Source organism: Psittacula echo, assembly GCF_963264785.1.
Source record: "Psittacula echo genome assembly, chromosome: 2".
NCBI classification, from domain to species: Eukaryota; Metazoa; Chordata; class Aves; order Psittaciformes; family Psittacidae; genus Psittacula; species Psittacula echo.
In genome coordinates, this window is record NC_137737.1 from 73,954,299 (window position 1) to 73,974,832 (window position 20,534).

At 40.4% G+C, this 20,534-nt stretch overlaps 1 protein-coding gene across 1 annotated transcript in view; it reads right to left on the reverse strand.

The window, feature by feature from the left end:
• PHLPP1 (PH domain and leucine rich repeat protein phosphatase 1) overlaps nt 1-20,534 on the reverse strand; it is a 142,211-nt gene that overhangs the window by 48,237 nt on the left and 73,440 nt on the right. The window contains exons 2-4 of the mRNA XM_080609773.1: nt 17,198-17,394; nt 15,050-15,175; nt 310-476 (exon numbers count right to left, since the gene is read on the reverse strand). Coding sequence (XP_080465899.1) covers nt 310-476; nt 15,050-15,175; nt 17,198-17,394 — 490 coding nt within the window. The remainder of the gene's footprint in view (nt 1-309; nt 477-15,049; nt 15,176-17,197; nt 17,395-20,534) is intronic.

Below are 20,534 nucleotides of genomic sequence, written 5' to 3' on the forward strand. Positions count from 1 at the left end.
TTCACGTGCAACTCACCAACTCACATTGGTTTGACATGAATCAATGAAGAACTACAGTGGGTCGGTAAAAACAATGCATTCTGAAAACTGCGTTTGGACTGAAAATAGCCTTCTATTTACAAGAAAAACACTACGTTTCTTACAAAAGTTAGTCTGTTTCTAGCACACAGAGTTAACCGATTTCTGAAGCATTACAACCAGGACAATCCTCCCTAAGAGGAGGTAGTAAGTTTTTAAGAAAGTTTCTGCAAACCAATGGTCAATTGGCTCCAAAGGCAGAGGAAGACTAATAGAACCATAGCACTTTACCTTTGTAATTCACTAAGCGCTCTGCCTGTGGATGGGCTGGGGTTTAGCCTCAGGAAGTTCTGCTTTAAATTGAGATGAGTGAGGTCTTGGCTATAAAACAGGTTGGCAGGCAGGTGCTCCAGGCTGCAGCATGAAAGATCCACTGAGCTTATGCGTTGTGATGCAATCTGGAAGTCAAGAGGTACACGAATATTTAAATATTGTAATCAAAAAAGAACATTTCTTTCACCTCTACTAGCACAAGATAAACTGTTTTTAAGTACAGCAGAAATCAGGGTCCACATACATAGCTGATCTAACACAATTTATATCATGCAAGCTATGTCATGATCTCTTGCTTTGCCTCAGTGCCAAAACCAGGTCCACAGATGGCCAGCAGCAGGAAAAGCACAAAGGCTTGTCAAACTAACAAGTAAAATGGATTAATTTTTATCAATGAAGTTACATGATACTCTATGGCCGGGGGGGGAAAAAAAAAAAAAAAAGAAGATAGAGAGATCTGACATAAACTTCAGTCTTTAGTTAGCAAGTAACACCAGCAAAAACAAAGTGCAGAAGTCTTCCGTATTGCTGCAAGACTGGCCTGTAGACCCAGTGAGTGAAGGCGAGGGAATAACAGTTATCACCATCAAAAGCAGGTACTAAATGGCAGAAGAAAGACCTATCCCAATTAAATCTTACAGGAGAAAAATATATCACAGCACCAGCAAAACATCAAGCACTGATCTCAATGACTCAGAAAACTAGGAAAAAATTAGAAAAGTGATAAAAATGTGATAAAAACAAAACTGAGATTTGGGGGTTTAATACTGTATTCTAGAAAGGGGAAGGTAAAACAATCTACAGAGGCTGAAGAAATCATACCACCTAGGTATGATATATACCACATATAGCCAGTATGATTGCACAGAAACCTACAGCCAACAAATTCAAGTAACAGCAACTCTACTCCTTACCAAATCTGTAGGATTCAGCTGGGTGAACTACATCCTGCTGCTTTTTTCTATTTATTAGTCTTTATTTAAAAAAACAAACCAAACCCCCAACTGGTAATCAATGCCCAGTGACAGTCTGTAACAGCTTCTTAACTCTGATGAAGGAGACACCATGCAACCTTCTTGGCAGAGGTACAGCCCCTGCCATAAAGTACCCTGAAACTAGAGACATCAGGTTTTGCTGGCAGAAGTGAAGCAACTTGCCACTGAAAGGACAGCCGAGGAATTTTTCCTTCCTTTTTTTCCTCTCCAATGCAAGCTACATGGGCCTCAGGATAAGTGGTCTCTATTATAAACACACAGCCATAAGCTTTGAGAAGAACAGACGGTGCAGTGTTTTTCTCTAATGCGACCGTTAATAATCCAGTCCTCCCACATCCATTAAAACGCTTGCATTTGTTACTCAATTAGTTCAGTCCTTTTGTTACTGTACCTACTATTTTTCTTCGCCTGGTAGTATTAGACAAAAATTATTCATAGGCTATTCAGAGCAGTTATTTCTGAAAGCTAGGTATTCACTCTGTTTATGCTGCCAGACCCTGCCTGACATGGTACAGTTCTCATCACACCAAAAACACACAAGATGAAAAAGTGCTGACAACCGTTACATTAAAAAGGAGAATGTGTAATTTCAGGTGTAATGCTTACATACACTGTTGCTCCAACTACTTGTTTGGAACGTGATATGAACAGTAATAAGCAACCTAGCAGGGATTAGCAAGTCATGTTACCCTAAAAATATCCAAAGTACCAGAACTGGTAACTCTGAGTGTGAATCATGATAAAGCAGCCAAACAAGCCTAAATTCTACTCTGATCTCAAAAAAAGGATGCAAATCCTTTCTTAAAATCATCAAGCCCTGTGAAAAAAAAATCCAAAGTAATATTGGTTTATAGGGTTTATGTTCTGGTTATTTTTTGTTTGCTGCTTGTTTGTTTTGTTATTTTTTTCCTTACAGGAAGCACTTTGTTCTACAAAGAATTTAATTAACCTTTTTGGGCAATTGACATATACTGAATGATGTCTCTACCAGAGAGAGAACTGTAAAAGTTAAAACTGTATTTTAAAAGGTGGGAGTTCTGTAAACAACTGTAATTTTACTGAAGATTTTTTTGCTAGCAAAACAGTACTCTAAGAATTAATTTCTGAATTGTTACTGAACAAATATCCATATAAATACACAGCATTATTCTCAAAGGCGGGGATAAAGACTTTTCTCTTTTCATTGCTCAATACTGTTCTGTAATAAATTCCTAGAGAATAAAGGAACAAGATGAAAAGCAAAGAAGAGTGACAAAGGAGAACATCATCATAACAATATTTCCTTTGGTTCACCAGAAACTTTCATCAGTTGTTTTGAAGTTGAGTACTGAAGTTCTCAATTGATACCGCTACAAAAAGGAACAACAAAGGGATATTGCAATCTTGCAGTCACCTTCAACTGATTTTAAATGCAGTAAGACTGTGCATGTGTGTTTGTTATTGTTTACCAAGATGAACGTGTTTTTCCAGAAGCTGAAACAGTTTTCAATAAAGCACTGGGTTTCCTTGGATCACTCTAAGGAATCACTGCAGAGGTAAGCTGATAAAGGCTAAGAAAATGCAGACTACAATATCCCTCACAGCCACAAGAATAAAAAGCATCTGGAGTAAAGGACATTATCTGCAGAAAGTAGGGTTTCCATTGGAAGAAAAAACAAAATTCAAAAATAAAAAACCAAAGCAAACCAAGACATTCTGCTGTAAATAAATACCCCAACAACTTATATGGACTGGGTTCAACAGACCCATGCTTCCAACAGGAATAGTTAAGAGTGCCAGTGTGGCAACAATGCTAGAGGCAAAGGCTTTCTAAACACATGTGGAACATGCATCAAGCTTTCATTATAGCTTGTTTGGTGTTTTCATTTAGAAAACTTAGAAGTATAACTGTTCCATGTGCTTTACATATGAATATAAAACACAAGCAACATAGTTCATGACTCTCCAGTCAGAAGAAGCCATTGCCCAGACCAATCCCCCTGGAACATCTTCTCATCACATCCTAAACTGCATACATCTTAGCACTTGTTTTCACAAGAAATTCCTGTTGCATTTCCTGTACTAATGACATGGGGGAAATGGCTGGGGCAATGACCTTCTTGGAATATGGTGCATGACTCCCTCTCAGTTATGGTAGCTACAACATAAGCCGTAGAGTCAGCTGCTTTCTTCGCCAGAGAAGCAAGACATGAAACAGTTTGACAGCAGGGTAGCTCAAACACATAGAAATATCTTGTACTTCTTGAAGTCCACTTCTCACTTAGGATTTTTAATCACAAAGAAACAAGATGAAGCTTGCAGCCTTCTCCGTTGCCTGGGTATGATTTTTCAACACTTCATGGTCAATCATTGTATTGCAATGTCTCCCACTGTTATACTAGAGAAGTTGTAACTGGGTAAGGCCAAATTTAACTTGGCATATCGAACTGTGAAGTCCAATAGAAGAGTCTTTTCCAGTTCCTGTTGCAACCTCAGCTATGCAGCCATGGTCTACAGTGGGTTTAAGTTCTTTTTTTCTCGTCTCTATGTAAGGCATACTGAAGTGCAGTTTTGAAGAAGTGGCATACAACTATAGCACGTGTTATACAAAGAGACCTGGATCTATCCTCTGCAAACACCAAAAAGCTGTCATTGTGCTTTTAATTTTCCCCTAGCAGCAATCAGAGGGAGTTTATTCTGCAAATACTACCACAAATAATACTAGAGAGCTGCCCCTCCCTCAGGTAGTATAGCTTTTGCTATCCCCGAGAGCTGCACCCAAGGCAAAGACCTAGGAGTCTCTCAAATACGAAACCTCACTTTTAAACCTGTTAATTACAAGTATAAACAACAGTATTTACAAGTATAAAAAACAATTCACAAAAGCCAGCACTATCTTAAATAAAAAAGGTTTTTCCAAGGTGCTTCAATTTTCTTAATTTAGTTTTAAAAAGGAAACAGTATTTCAAGACTGGTGAAAGTATGGTACGGGTTCACTACAAATCTTAAGCAGCTGGCAACAAAAATACAGAAAAATACTTGTATCAGTCAGTATTCTTGCCTCTTCTTGCTACAGAGGGCTAAAATCCACTTCGCTTTGTCCATCAGTATAATGCCACCTCTGTCACTGAGCTATGCAACAAGGCTGACTACCGTCTTTGTTTTTAAAGCCTTGGCTATACTACAAAATGATGTGCTGCTGACAATGGATGTCAGCAGTGGACACAGCTGAACCCAGCTGTATGGACAAACACAAGCCTTGTTTACACAAGGACATCTTTTGCTGTGACCTGTGGTGTGAATTTAAACCAATGTAATTATGTTTTTTTCCTGTTTACCCTCATCCCATTCCCTATAGCTCTATTCAGATAAGAAATTACTATTTAGGACTTCAATAGAAGACAATTAAAACGACTAAACAGCCCACATGTACAGGCAGCCAAATTCCCAGTCTGTTTGAACTGAGTTGACGATGTTAAATTATACCTGCTGTAGACATGCTAATGCAAAGGCAGTATAATTTTTCTCTTTTAGGATTTGTTTTTAAACAGTTAAATAATCACCACATCCCACCAATGCCTGCATAAGACTTAACAGCAATACATACACCTGAAATATCTAAACCAACCACTTAGAGCAAACAGGTTCTCCTCATCTCGGAGATAACCTTGCTTCAAATCCTAATCCTCATTTCTATTCGTACATCAAAGCCCCGCTTGGCATAAAGGCCTCCCTCTGCTGAGCTGAACTGCACAGCCAGGAAACACATTAGTGCCCTCAGTCACAGCCAAGAGCTGAAGAACGGTTCAGACTGGTAAACAAGCTAATGCCAAAAACCTAAATGAAAGGGGTGAAAGAAGAAATAAAACTCTTCTTTAAGGCCATATATTTTCATCTTTAAATGACAGTTTTTAAAATAGGCAGTCCAAAGGGTGAAAAGGTAATGGCTTTTCCATCCTCTCCTTTTTGTTTTCTTTTGAATGTTGAATTATATGCGTGCTAACTCAAGCTAAGGGCCTTGCAAAGAAGAGATAAAACTCATCAGAGGCTTGAACACATGCCACTCAGATTCACAAACCCAACAGGCAACACAATAGGTAAGAACTGTAATTGCCTACCAAGATGAAGGGCAGGAGCAAACACAGCATGGCAGCATTCACAGGGCACAAGCTTCAAGCCCCATCTCTCCTCTGCAGGCAACGCATTCAAAAAGCGTCTGGTGCAAACACCTCATGCCAGCAAGACATGGGGGCATGAAGACTATTTCTTGTCCCTACCCTCTCTCCTCTTCTTAGCTCTAAAGATTAATATAGCATGCAGAAATTGCTCAATTCTAATTCTGCCCCTTTGGCAAAGCTGTAGCAACATAACTGAAAACAGTAGTAGCAAATGTGGAGGGAGAAATGTGCAGGTAATTAAGCAGAACTTGTGTTCCTTTACCGTTCATGATAGGAGTCCAGAAGAAATTCCATACATTTGAAAGTGAGTGTCCCAGATTTAGTAAAGATCTCAAAACTCAGAATGTGTCAAAAAAAAAAAAAAAAAAAAAAAAAAAATTACATTTGTCACCTGTCATTTGGAAATGTTTCATACTATCTGAAGTCATCTCCAGCATATGAGTATTTCTGTGCTCTTCTTTTAGAGATCAGGTACTGGTATCAATATTACACAGGAAGTTACATCAACACTATTATCTTGGTGGTAGTCACGCTGGGATGTTCACACTGATAACATCCCTGCAAAGACAAAGCTTAAGATGCAACTCAGAGTTAAGGGGCAGTAATTAGATATAGTATTAAGCTACTTATAATTCAGACATCAGATACTTGTAATTCCACTTCGTGGATCAAGGAAGAGTAACATCCCTAAAACAGCTTGACTGAAACAATTCATCTATAAATACGGCAAAACAGGTGAATCTCATGAAAAATGAGAAATATCCCTTTTTCTCCTTACAACTTGTGTTAGACTTAATTATTCACCAAGATATGCCGCTATACTGCCAGCAAGCAGACTTCATGATGAGCAGCTCTCCAGCAAAGACTTCCTTCCAGCATTTACTATAGATTTCAGACTCTTGCCAGCAAGACTTAATATAGATAGAATCATAGAATGGTTAGGAGTGGAAAGGACCTTAAGATCATCTAGTTCCAACCCCCCTGCCATAGGCAGGGACACCTAAACCATGTCACCCAAGGCTCTGTCCAACCCAGCCTTGAACACCGCCAGGGATGGAGCATTCACAACTTCCTTGGGCAACCCATTCCAGTGCCTCACCAGCCTCACAGTAAAGAACTTCCTCCTTATGTCTAATCTAAACTTCCCAATTTGTTGGAGTCTCCCCAGTCCCACATGGAGAGGGTGGTCGGATTCTGTTTGTTTGCATTCAGTAAGAGGTTATGCTAGGTCCTCAGTTTCTGACCTACATTCTCCTACACAACTGCATCATACAGATTAATTTTACAGTGAGATGGAATTCTTTCCATGCCATTATTTCACAGTAACTCAGAAAGGCCTTCTGACCCAAGCACTTCGTAATACAATCACGAATATAGCTCTACTCGCCCAGGGCCTAAAATTGGTCTCCAGCACTCATTCCCTCTTCTCCCTGGAGACTTTCCTCCTTCTCCACTACAGAAGAAGCCTAAGGAGAACAAGTGTCCCTAAAATGGGTTTTTGCTAATTCCTCTCCTTTTTTCCTCCCCAGTAAACTTTGCTTGGAAAGGCTCTCAGTGTTACAGCCGATCAGTTTCAAGACCAGCTGAGTTATCCCCTTATACATACCAAAGTACTGTGCAATATGTCAGCCTCTGCAGCACCCTCCAGTCTCCTGGGATCTGCTCACCACTCAGCTCCCCTGAGATTCATTAAGAGCACAGTTATATTCCCCCGCTCACTCCCACCCTTCTACCCCCAGAGATTACTGGAAACACTTTGGGATCCTCCTGGATTGAATGCACCTTAAAAGGTAACAGCTGCAACACCTCGCTGAGCTTCCAGCCATAAGTCACAGTGATGATTTCCTCTATTTATGCAAGAGTTGCACAAATTCAGCTTCAATAATATTAGAACCTGACTTAGAGGCTTCAAAAGACATTACTTGAAAGCTATTCCAGATGTGTGGGCGATAGCTAGTTTTCCATTCTCACTCTTGGCTGCAATGCTTCAATAACTACTTTATTATTAACTAAAGGCAGCAAGTCCAAAACAAGGACCACAGATTCTCTAAATTTCAGCAAGAAAAAAGAGAAAAACAGTGAAGCTATAGTTTCGCTAGAACAGAAGTTAAGAGAAAAACTTGAAGTCACCAACTTCGCCATTTTGGTGACATGGAAAACTAACCAGCTGAGCCAAAACACCAAGCTTCCCCCCCGAACCGTTAGGGGAGAGGCTGCACTGAAACACACTCAGAAGTTCATTTCCAAAACATCAACTAGCTTCTAACAACAAAAGGCGCAAAAGAATAGATTTTGTGAGGAAAGAGGAGGAGGAACACTTTCAAGTGTTACCATCAAAAGAGAAACAAAACTGGCTTCAATTTTGCTTTGCCCAGCTTTCTGCTTTCAGACTTCAGATGTCAAGAAACCACCCACATCAAGAATGACCAGATATGACTGCAGAGCAAAGGTCCCAAACATTGAAGATTTCACACACACAAAAAAGGAAGTCAAGTTCTGAGCGGAAACCAGAGGTTTGTTTATGTTCAAATACTTGTAATCACTGCCAAAAGGAAGCTGTGGGTTTATTTTTAGGGATCTATTTTTAGAGAAAACATTATCTCAATATTGTCATTTTATGGTATTAGAGGAAAAAAAGGTTTCCTTATACTAAACTTAGAGTCATCGCATTTCCTGTAAGTAAGGATCAGCTCAAAAAAAGCCCTACTGAAAAATGAGAAAACCTTTCAGGGTTTTTCTTCACTAGATGTTGAATCCACTGTTGCAAAGAGGCTAATGGTGCTTCTTAGCCTCACAAATGTGGAAAAAACCTGGACAGCTTTCAGCAGAGCCTTGCATTTGGTTAAAGGCTTTTTTCAAAAGATGCCACTGATGCTGGCATTATACTAAACTCATTTTTAGGTCATACTAGTATAGAGACTCACTTTCAAGCCTCCAAATGCTACTGGTCTAAGAAATAAACCAACTACTGCACCGTCACCCTCTCAGTGACCAGCATATCCCTGACATCCAACCTGTCCCCAACACACACATAAACATGACAACCCAGAATCACGATCATACATTTAAACACATGCACAAAGTTACAAGAAAATAGCAGAAACTGCTAACTACAACAGTGTGCTTGTTGCACACAACAATTTTCTGTAGAATTACTAAAGGTGATAACCAATAGCCAAAGATAAAAGCAAAAATACTCATCTAGCAATTCAGATCTCATGGAAACTAAGATAAAGTTCTCCGTATGTTTTCTCCAGAAGAGGGATATCCATTGCTTAGGAGGCTGAACAGACACCTGGAGAGGAGATAATGCACCCAGTGGCTCTGAAGTATAAATTGGTAGCACTGTAACAAGTAAAATTCCAACCAACTTAAAATAAACTACTTTACCCTCGCAAAGGATTTTTCCTATACTTGCCACAGAACTGCTCTGTGGTCAAGGCTTTGGAAAAAGGTATTCCAAGCTGGTTTTGATCAGTAACCATTGGAAAAACCTGTCCTTAATGCCTCCAGAGACAACTGAGGCTCGGTAATAAAAATTCCTGCAATGATGAACTCCGTAAAGATGTTACAGCTCATTATAATATCTAGAAACAAATATGAGACAGGTCAATCAGCTAGCAGGCAAGCCAAGGCAAATACAATGTAGAGCTAATTTAACCATGAGACTAGTGGCTTCAAGCCTTTTTTACAGGCTGAAGGCCATATTTTATGTTAAAAAACTCTGGAAAGTCTATGTTCTACACTGAAGTTGGAAGCAGCACTTTAGTCTTTCTCCTGGTTGACCTTGCCTGATGAGAGAAAGTCAGGCGTTAGCATCTGACAATGTCTGAAATAAAGATGAAGCTACATGCAGAAGTGGATATGAGCAATCAATGAGCAAAATCCTCTTGTGCTGAAGGAAGAGAGTCCTGCAGTTGCTTATCTTTCACTAGCTCAAAGGTGGTTGAAGCACAGTTAAAAGCAGGTACATCTCCTGCAGTAGCACTTAATTGTTGCTCACTGCATTTCCTCAGCACAGTTCCTGTAATGCTCTTCACAAACTGATCATCTTGGTCCCCTATTTTGGAGATATATTTGCAGAACTCCAATCAAGATCCAGAATTCCTGTTTAAATTCTACAGGATTTATTTATACAAATATGGTCTGTAACACCTAGCTTGTGTGCAGTCACAACTCTTTCCTCAGCAGAAATAAAAACCATATTACTAGAGCCAGACCAGCTTCATTCTCTTCACACAGCTCAGATTCCCACTCCAAACACACCTGTCAAACTTGTAATGAAAAAATAGCTAAGGACTGAGGCAGCTGGTCAGAACGAGGTAACTTTAGAGAAGAAAACTAACAAGTTTTACCCTGCTGCTTCAGGTAGGTCTCTACACATTGACAAAAGATGGAGACTACTGCTGTACAGGCATTACTCACTTGTACAGCATAAACTAAATTCAAATCTGTTGCTATTTTCTGCTAGTTTCATGGTGCAAATAAATGCATGAAGAGAGCATTCTGCACTGACATGAAAGGAATAAGACCAAGACAGCAGCACACCCGTCTCCCTTGGATTTGCTATTCTTGCTTTTTTTAGCACTTTTTAAACATAATGTACACTGACATCATAATTTAGTAATGCATTTCCACTGCAGACTTGAAGACAAAGGTGACTGAAAGGGGGAAGGGAAAATCCAAAGCTACACAGGAGAAAACTCTTTAGTTTTTAAATCAATAACCTTTTTTGGACATTCTTGTACTTTAAACAGGAGGGTTATTTCTTGTATAGATGCAAACCCACCCTGGCACCTAAGCCTCACACAACAGCTTATTCCCCTCTAAACACGCTGCCACTACAGCCACAGTTGTAGGAAGTGTCAATGGTGTGCGCCCACATACACTGTGTGCCTGTACATCTCTACCTATCTACATGTCTAATGTGGCCATGCATGGATGCTTATGGCTGTCATGCATTATTCATAGCTCTTGTCTCTCATCAACTCTCTTTCTCTACCTGCCCAGTTGAACCAAGCACTAAGGCAGGAAATAATTGTCACATGAAGCTGTCAACATGCTTCCTGTTCTTCTGAAGCTGAGAGGGAAAAGTTCTGCTGGGTCAAATAACCCGTCTCAGCACATCCAGTGATGCACACTATTTCCCAGAAGACAAAATTCTGTAATACATCCCTACCTAAGCTCTGCAATACTGAATTTCTGAGACAGACGTTAACATTCCACTTTCAGAGTCATATGGTTTGGGTTGGAAGGGACTTTAAAGATCATCCAGTTCCAACCCCCTGCCACGGGCAGGGACACCTCCCAGTAGACCAGGTTGCTCCAAGCCCAGTCCAACCTGACCTTGAACACTGCCAGGGATGGGGCATCAACAAGTTAATTGTATGCCTTGGACTGATAACCCATTTTACTCCAGCCAAACCATCCATGTCATGAGTTGTTTTGTAGTCAACACTTACACAGCAATTTCACATGTTGAAAGAGGTTAAACAAAGTTCAGCTGTTGGAAGTGTCAAGCAGCAGGAGCTTGCCACTACACCCCAAATATAAGCCTCATGACAGCAAGTTCCACTCACCCAGTAACACACATAAAACCTCTCTCTCCTGCTATGTTAAGGGTGTAGCTTTCTAGGCTTAGTAACTGGCAAATGAAAAAAGCCCTTCGCATGTCCTCTTCACTGTTAACTGCACGTTCTTTGGCTGTTGTTCTGCATTTGACATTCTAGTAGTAAACAGTGGCAGATCAGAATTGCTCTGCAAGTACTTGTGCAGATTCCAGAACCATGATGTCAACTTTATGCAGACAGAATTCTTTAATGCCATGGAGATATCCCTTTCTTCCCTCTCCGTGCCCCCTCCCAGTTTCATAAGCTTATTTTTCAACATTTGGCAACAGAACGAACATATTAGACACAAAGGACCAAATCTGTTGTTGTTGTTTTTCTTTTCAGGTTCCTTAATTAGGACTCCAGTATTTGGAAAGTAAAAGGAAAGAAATGCACTGTGGCATAGAACTATCAATATTAATGAACGAGCCACATCTCCCACTTTTAAAAATATTCTGTTAGAGGCTAAATCAGCATATCTAAAAGTGACCTATTTGCAGTAAGTGTGTCACCAAGTTTGATATTTAGGTCAATATTTGTGCAATAATTCTAGTCCTGAACTTCTGAAAACAGGAGTTCTGTTCACCTCAGGACACACACTTACAGGAAAACCAATTCTGACACCCATTCACAAATCCCTTTCAAAAATTTACTGGAGCAGAGCACAAGAGCTGTCTTGGCTAAGATAGATTTCACTGTTAGAATGAATCAGATTATTCAGCAGTGATGCTCATTTTTAATTAAATTGAGCCCAAGTCTCTGCAAACATGAATTCAAATCCCAAGCATACATATATTTATTACATGAGTGTTGCATTAAGATTTGTCTCATTCTGGAACACCACTAAAAAGTCAACATTGCCAATATTCTGTGGGGAGAAAGACTGCAAAGCAAGCATTCTTTGCAAAGTCTCTTTTCAAGATTATTATTTTAACTTTTAAATAATAAGCTTAATCTTCTAGCTCTTTTGAAGTATACAGAAGACAGACATGAAATTTTTTTTTTATAGTTAAACTGAATTGAGCAATTTCATTGAAGTATTTTACCAGGGATCATCATCTACATTAAAATTTATAATTAAAGTTTCCATTACACTTGTAAGTACTGGAAGCCTCAGTTTTCAGCAGACACATCAGGAGCATGAAGGACTGCAGAAAAACTACTGCCGCACATAAGTTAACACGGGATGTCAGTTTCAAAACAAATGCCATTAAGTAACATCTATATTTAAAATACAGCCTTCAATATTACCCATAATAATTCACAAAAGTGTAAGAACTACATATATACCACCACGATTAAAGAAGACTCTGTAAGCACCACGTAACAAGCAACTAGAAGCTCAGAGCTAGAAAGCCGTAACATCTCCCTTCCTGAATTTGCATGCCTTTAGACATCCAATGCTTTTCACGGTATTTTCTTGGTTAGAAAGAATATTTCTACTTCTTTGAACCTGAGCAGCTTCCAAACACCTGAGGCAGAGTACCTCATATAAATGTTGGGGCTTTATCCTGCGTGAGAACACTAGCTTGCCTGAACTACAGAACTGAAGATGAAGTTTTCTCATTTATTTCTACATGTAAATCAGGGACAGATGGTGCACCTTACAATTAAGCACTTGGACACAAACTGCATCAGCTAGAGGAAATCTCAGTTACTTCTGCAGCATTACTAGTTTCTCTGTTTTTGTTCTTCAGAAACAGTGTTAGTGCACAGTACTTCCCACACAACTGCCTTGCATACAATCATGCTTGTCTCTCTTTTTCCATCTAAGGATAGAAAACCCAAACATTAAAAAAGCAACCTGAAGTAGCAAAGTACTATTTCAAAATCCATGAATCTAGAATCCCAAGTCTCAGGTTTTGGGGCTGGGAGGTGGGAAATTGGGGAAAACAAAGCATCATTTTTGCCTTGAAGCATGTTTTGCTAACAAAAAGAATAGCACAGCGAGTTTCTTCGGTTCTCACAGCCTAAAAAGACACTTGAAACTATGTATTTTCTTTCTACTCTTACATAAGAAAAGTGGGAGGTTATCATGAGTGCATGGGGATATGTTCTCATGCTGGCTATCGTCCCGATGCTGTTAGTCATTTGAGTGAACCAGAGAGAAAGAGAGAAGCACAGCATGGCACAGAACAAGCTTGTGCTGCCAGTAATTCAGAGGGCCTTTCTGGCCGTTTATCTCTACTTCTGAAGTTCATTGTTTTCCACTGTTTTTCTCACTCATTAGATTTGCCTTTCATTTATCTGATGTCAAAGCCTCTGGAGATGAAAGGGCACTACTCTCCCAGAGAGAGCCACAAAGCAGCAAGAACTCAAAAACCTGACAGGCCATGCCTCACCATCTCATAAAATGTGCCTTGGGGATTTTTACCTTGAGGCTTAACAGCCCAGAGTAGGGATGCCAGAACAGTGGCTTTAAAACGAATTTTAAAACTTACTACAAAAAACCCCCCCATAGGACATTTTAAAAGATGCACGTGGTGGAAGGTGCAATACTTGCTGCTAGAAGAAAGTTTGACATAATAATCAGACCGCTTCAAAAAGCCCACAAGCCAGGCTGTACCGCTGGCAACAGGCTGGATAACACATTATTGCAATCTAAAAAGACAAATCTACCATGCCATAAATATCTTTAAGTAGTAGTATATAAACCCAAGTTGTTTTAGTGTAGCAAAGAGCATAACAGACAGTGCTATGAAGTATAAAACTGATGGACAGTTTAGGCTCAACTAGAAAACCAAAGAGAGAACGCTGAAAGCACAGAATAAAACTTGCATGATAAAAACAAAAATTCAGCTGTTCAAGACACGTAAATTACTTTAGAGAGGATTTACCAAAAAAGTGGCAGGGATTAAGAGATAAAACAAGTAATTGCAAAACCAACCTTTCAATAAATCAAAGTGGAACTGAAGGTTCAAAATAATGCCGGCCCTAAAATCCTATATTAAACTGTGCTCTAAGTACAGCATAAAATTTGGTTTATGAAGGCTTTAGTTAGTAATTTATTTTTTTTTTTACTGGACATAAAATGATTGCTTATTAACAGCCCCCCCCCCAAAAAAAAAAAAAAAAAAACCCAAACCCTCAAATAGTTATCAGACTGAAGAGAGATTCAGCAATATTTCCAAACAAGAAAAAAAATCCTTAATTTCAGCCATTTAATCTTTAGGGTCTGTGTAAGGAAAGAATTAAAAAAAAAAAAAAAAAAAAAAAAAAAGACATTATTTTAGGTTTTATTAACACTGAAACAAAACTTTTAAAACTAAATTTTGGCAGTTACATTTGCCATCTTTTTTTTGTTCTAACAGTCTCACTCCAGCTGGATCAAGATACGAAGACAGAGAAAGTTCAGCACAACACTTTGCTTACACAACCATGGTAGAAAAATTCATCGTCATAGAATCAGAATAGTTTGGGTATGAAGGGACCTTAAGGCTCATCTGGTTCCAACCCCCTGCCATGGGCAGGGATACCTTCCACTAGACCAGGTTGCTCCAAGTCCCATCCAACCTGGCCTTGAACACTCCAGGCATGGAACAGCCACAGCTTCTCTCTGCACAACCTGTGCCAGCATCTCACCACTCTCCAGATTTCTTGTAGGCCCCCCCTTTAGCTAGTAGAAGGCTGCTATTAAGTTCTCCCTAAGCCTTCTCTTCTCCAGGCTGAACAAGCCTGTCTTCACAAGAGATGTGCTCCAGCCCTCTGATCATCTTCGTGGCCCATAGAAGTCTCAGTATAAATACTGAAAAATCCAGTTTCCTATCGCCTGTTTCCAAGAACTCTCAATTTGAGTTTTTTTGTGCAACGCTAACAGCAGCAACAGCAGTTCATGACAATGAGCCCATAAAAGGGACTGTAGCGGTGCATCAACAAGACAGAAGTGGAAAAGATGTTATGAACAACGCATTCAGGCAGGAATTATCACTATTCTTACCTTTGATGCTTGTCGAAGCCATCTCAAATATTCAGTGAAGTTATCGAAACAAATATAATAGGTCTGGCTCTGTGGTCCAGAGGAGCTAAATGCTAAACAGTGCTGGTGCTTTTTCACTTCTTCCACCTACAGTAGAGACAAAAATGTTAATGAACAAGAATGAAAAGCCTTTTTGCAGACCTCCCCAAGGCAAAGTTAAAGTGTGCCTAAGAGGAGCTCATCAATTAAGAGTTAGGCTAACCCTCTCAAACATTGAAGCATCTTGGCTGTCAAGCATTTGGGAAATGTACACAAGCAAGGAATGAGAACAGAAAGATAAAGGAAGCAAAGCACAGAAACAGCAAGAATATCAACATTTTGAGACTGAGCACTACAAAAGGCTTCCCAGTGAACACATTTAAGGCTGCCTTTACGCAACCTAAATAACTATAATTTATACTCCTGGTTATTAAAAACAGGCTTAACAAAACGCTGCTCTTACAACCCAATTAAATTCTTTGGCATTTCTCAACTTGCTAAAAAAAACACCCAGAATATATCATTCTGCTACCATACACGAGAAGTCCCACACAACTTATGGTCTCAGTGTCTCAGCACTGCGTTCTGGAAAGCCTTTGCACACCAGGAAGTACTGAGTATTCATGGGGTTGAGGAAGAATATTTTTTTTTGAGCAATAATTAAAAAATCACTTTATTCTGTGCCAAGCATCCTCCCCCCAAGCTTTGTCAGCATAAGCCCTCAGTACATTTTCCTCAGCTTGGTTCTCCTTCTCTTTTAAAATTTGTTGTCAACTTTCAGCTTAATGCAGTCTGCATGTTTTACATGGCACGAGGCATTTCCGTGCAAGAACAGCTCGGAAATTCCATGTTACAGAATTAAAAAAAGTTACACAATCTTTTCTCGTTTAAAATAAGTAATAAAAAAATACATATTTTTCATTTCAAAGAGAAAAATCAATGGGGACCTGAATCCTGTCCTTTCCACTGTGTTACAGCCAGGAATACAATTCACTGTCAGAGTTCACCCACTGCTGCTAAAAGAGGACAATGTCCCTACTTTCAGTGCCTCCAGGGAAGAACTGAAGAATCATGTGAAGAATCATTAAAGGAGATAGGAAAAAACCAGCTCCTAGAAGGTGGCACTACTTTTCACACTGCTAGTATAGAATATTACCAAATCAACTTCAGACTGCTCATATAACATTGTGAAGATCATTTCTCTCCCAGTGACTTTCAAGAATCAAACTTACCAGTGTGCAAGGTAAAAAAGCATTACTTCAGGTGTAAATTCATCCTCAACCTGACGATTATCTTCCCATTACCTTCGCTAAATGAGCTAATGATTGTGTTCTAAAACACTATATAGGTCAAAATAGTAATGTTGTAATCTTACTGTCTTCACTAAAGTTTCTCAGAATCATAGTACAGTTGAGGTGAGGAGGGACCTCTGGAGGTCCCTCACTGCTTAAGCAGGACCACCCATAGCCAGTTGTCCAGAACTGTGTCCACACAGATATTGTACACAACCTCTCTGGTCACCTCTGCCAGTGCTCAGTAATCCTCACAGTGCAAAACAAATTTTCCTTGCGTTCACACTGGACCTCCTGGGTCCAACTCATCAGAAAAAGTCCAGTTTCAGCTTTTTTCAAGTAAAAATGTTTGATGCTATTAGCTTAGACTACTACTCATACAGTGCTGAACACTGGAAAAAAAAAAACAAAAAAACAACAACCCAATGTTCAAAATAAGCCCATGTCTTTACTGTTTAATTTTCAGATTTTAGGAGTAACACAGCATGGATAAAACCTGGATGAGAAGGCATGGTACTGATCATACATGATACAGCTGCATGTATCCTTTGCCTGTGTACTATGTGCACTACCACACATATAAAGCATTGCACATTTAATATTGCACACAAGAATCTGATTGTGTTTGCTTTACTTTTCTTTAGCATTTTAATCCAAACTTTGTAAATTGTTAAATATGACTCTGGCCATAATCAAAAGTAATTTACATACTTTGATAAATCCCATTTACAGAAACACATTTTTTGGGGTGGGTCAGAATCACCATAATTGAATGCAATCTTCTCTGCATAAAGAGATATGGGATAAGCAAGCAAATACATAAAATGAAATATCTTACTTTTCCACCAATTAAAGGGAGAACATGCATCTTTCCAGTCTGGCTTTCTTTTACTGATGAGACAATTAGGCATGTTCCACAAAGGATAGCTTGGCGTCTTGTCCATCTGTTGACTGGCAAATGTATTTTCCCTTTTCGAACATTGTACATTCCTGAGAGCTGAATCCGTTCGGAGCTGCCAATGCTGTGGGGCTTTCCTGAAACAGAAACAAAAGCATCCATTTAATCACAGAAAGTCTTTGCCTCTTTCACTCAAGTCATCCTGAGACTTAATCAGCAAGTTTTCAAGCTATAGACTGCAGAGGGACAAATGAAACAGCTTCAAAACCATGCAAGCAGGGAATTAGTATCAGCTCCAGTACAGTCTTCTTTCACAGATAAAGTATATGACAGGTTGGGATCATGGAGAGCAGACCATATTAAATAATCTGCAGTAGTCACAGAAGTGTGGTTGGGATGGGTGCCCTGGTGACAGAAGATACAGAGATGGCAGAGTTATTGAATGCCTTCTTTGTCTCTGTCTACTCTGCCGGAGGCAGTCCTGAAGAGCCCTGTACTCCTGAGACCTCAGATGAAGTCAGGTCACTGGAGCAGTTTGCCTTAGTCCATGAGGAATAGGTTAGGGACCAGTTGAGCAATCTGGACATCCATAAATCCATGGGTCCAGATGGGATGCACCCGCGGATGCTGAGGGAACTGGCGGAAGTCATTGCTAAACCACTCTCCATCATCTTTACCAAGTCTTGGGAAACGGGAGAGGTGCCTGAGGACTGGAGGAAAGCAAATGTCACTCCAGTCTTCAAAAAGGGCAAGAAGGAGGACCCGGGTAACTATAGACCGGTCAGCCTCACCTCCATCCCTGGGAAAGTGATGGAGCACCTTATCCTTGATGCCATCTTCAGGCATGTCAAGGATAAGAGGGTTATGAGGGGCAGTCAACATGGCTTTACCAAGGGGAAGTCATGCTTGACCAACCTCATAGCCTTTTATGAGGAAATAACATTGTGGATGGATGATGGCAGAGCGGTGGACGTGGTCTACCTTGACTTCAGCAAAGCATTTGACACAGTCTCCCACAGCATCCTCATAGCTAAACTGAGGAAGTGTGGACTGGATGATCAGGTAGTGAGGTGGACTGTGAACTGGCTGAAGGACAGAAGCCAGAGAGTTGTAGTCTATGGGTCGGAGTCTAGTTGGAGGCCTGTATCTAGTGGAGTGCCTCAAGGGTCAGTACTGGGACCAGTATTATTTAATACATTCATCAACGATTTAGATGAGGGAATTGAGTGGTACTGTCAGCAAGTTTGCTGATGACACTAAGCTGGGAGGAGTGGCTGACATGCCAGAAGGCTGTGCTGCCATCCAGCGGGACCTGGACAGGCTGGAGAGTTGGGCAGGGAGTAACTTGATGAAATATAACAAGGGAAAGTGTAGAGTCCTGCATCTGGGCAAGAACAACCCCAGGTTCCAATACAGGTTGGGGAACGACCTGTTAGAGAGTAGTGTAGGGGAGAGGGACCTGGGGGTCCTAGTGGACAGCAGGATGACCATGAGCCAGCACTGTGCCCTTGTGGCCAAGAAGGCCAATGGCATCCTGGGGTGTATTAGAAGGGGGGTGGGTCAGTAGGTCGAGAGAGGTCCTCCTTCCCCTCTACTCTGCCCTGGTGAGATTGCATCTGGAATATTGTGTCCAGTTCTGGGCCCCTCAGTTCAAGAAGGACAGGGACCTGCTGGAGAGAGTCCAGCGCAGGGCGACAAAGATGATTAAGGGAGTGGAGCATCTCCCTTATGAGGAAAGGCTGAGGGAGCTGGGTCTCTATAGTTTGAAGAAGAGGAGACTGAGGGGTGACCTTATTAGTGTATATAAATATATAAAGGGGGAGTGTCATGAGGATGGAGCCAGGCTCTTCTCAGTGGCAAACAATGATAGGACAAGGGGTAATGGGTATAAACTGGAACACAAGAGGTTCCACTTAAACTTGAGAAGAAACTTCTTCTCAGTGAGGGTGACGGAACACTGGAACAGGCTGCCCAGGGGGGTTGTGGAGTCTCCTTCTCTGGAGACATTCAAAACCCGCCTGGACACATTCCTATGTAACCTTATTTAGGTGTTCCTGCTCTGGCAGGGGGATTGGACTAGATGATCTTTTGAGGTCCCTTCCAATCTCTAACATACTGTGATACTGTGAAGTACCAATTAATGGTACCGGTCTTCTCTATGGGACCTGGAAATCAAATCTTCATCCTCAACTGTATTTGGTTACTGCTGAGTTCACACTGACCATTTGGTAACTGCAAAAGTGGGCGATGGTACTGCAGGCTAGCCCGCACCTTTGCACTTCAATGTCTCTTCTGGCCATCCTTAAGGTCTTGGTTTGAGTAGTTTCAATAGCTTCCCAAAGAATACAGTTCCTGCTCTCTCCAGCCTACCCTGTTCGGTGCAAACCCCACAAGCACGGTAGTACACTCAGCCACAATGTAAACAGATGCAAGTTAGATAAGGCCCCTCAAAGACCCTGCTTCAGTCTGAGCAGAGCTTTGGAAAAAGCAAAGTTCTTTTGTCTGTATTACAATGAATTCACTATTTATAATAATTCAGATTATTAGCATGACTACCAATTAGACCAGATCTGTTAAAGTACTTTAAATGGCTCAGAGTCTACTAATCTAATCTATTAATAAGATTCTACTCTATAGAAACCATTATTAACAATGGCAGCACAAAGACAAGCATCTTTTACAGGACCATATTCTTTTAGAACATAAATGGGAAGAAGCACAACTTATTCATTCTAACGTGAAGGATTTACTCACAAGATACACTATCAAACCCTAAACGGTCCAGCCCAGATCTGAGTCATCCAAATATACTCTTTTGCAAACAGAAACAAGAGATCATCATGTTCAAGTTAAACCAGTTCAAATTTCTGTGAGAAAACCAGTGTTGGTGAAACCTTGGAAGGGAGCTCCACTGGATAAACAACCCAAAGGCTATGTTAATTCAAGTGGCTTCCCCATCATAATAAATGATAAATAACTCAATTTCCTAACCCCAATCTTTACCAAATTCTTAAAAAACAAGGAATTAACAACTCTTTAGGACTCCAGGAAAGCAGAGAGTTAATCCTTTTTCTAACACTAACATTTCAGACCAGTGCCAATTAAACTGCAACAGTGACAAGCGCTGCACACTATTACTCCAACTTGCTATTACTCCTGCTTGTATGACAGCTCATTTGTCTCAATGAGTCTGCACTTGCCTTCAAATTATCTACGGTAAGATAGAAGACACCTACTACATGGCCTACCCACTGCCATTCTATCACCCCCGCCTACC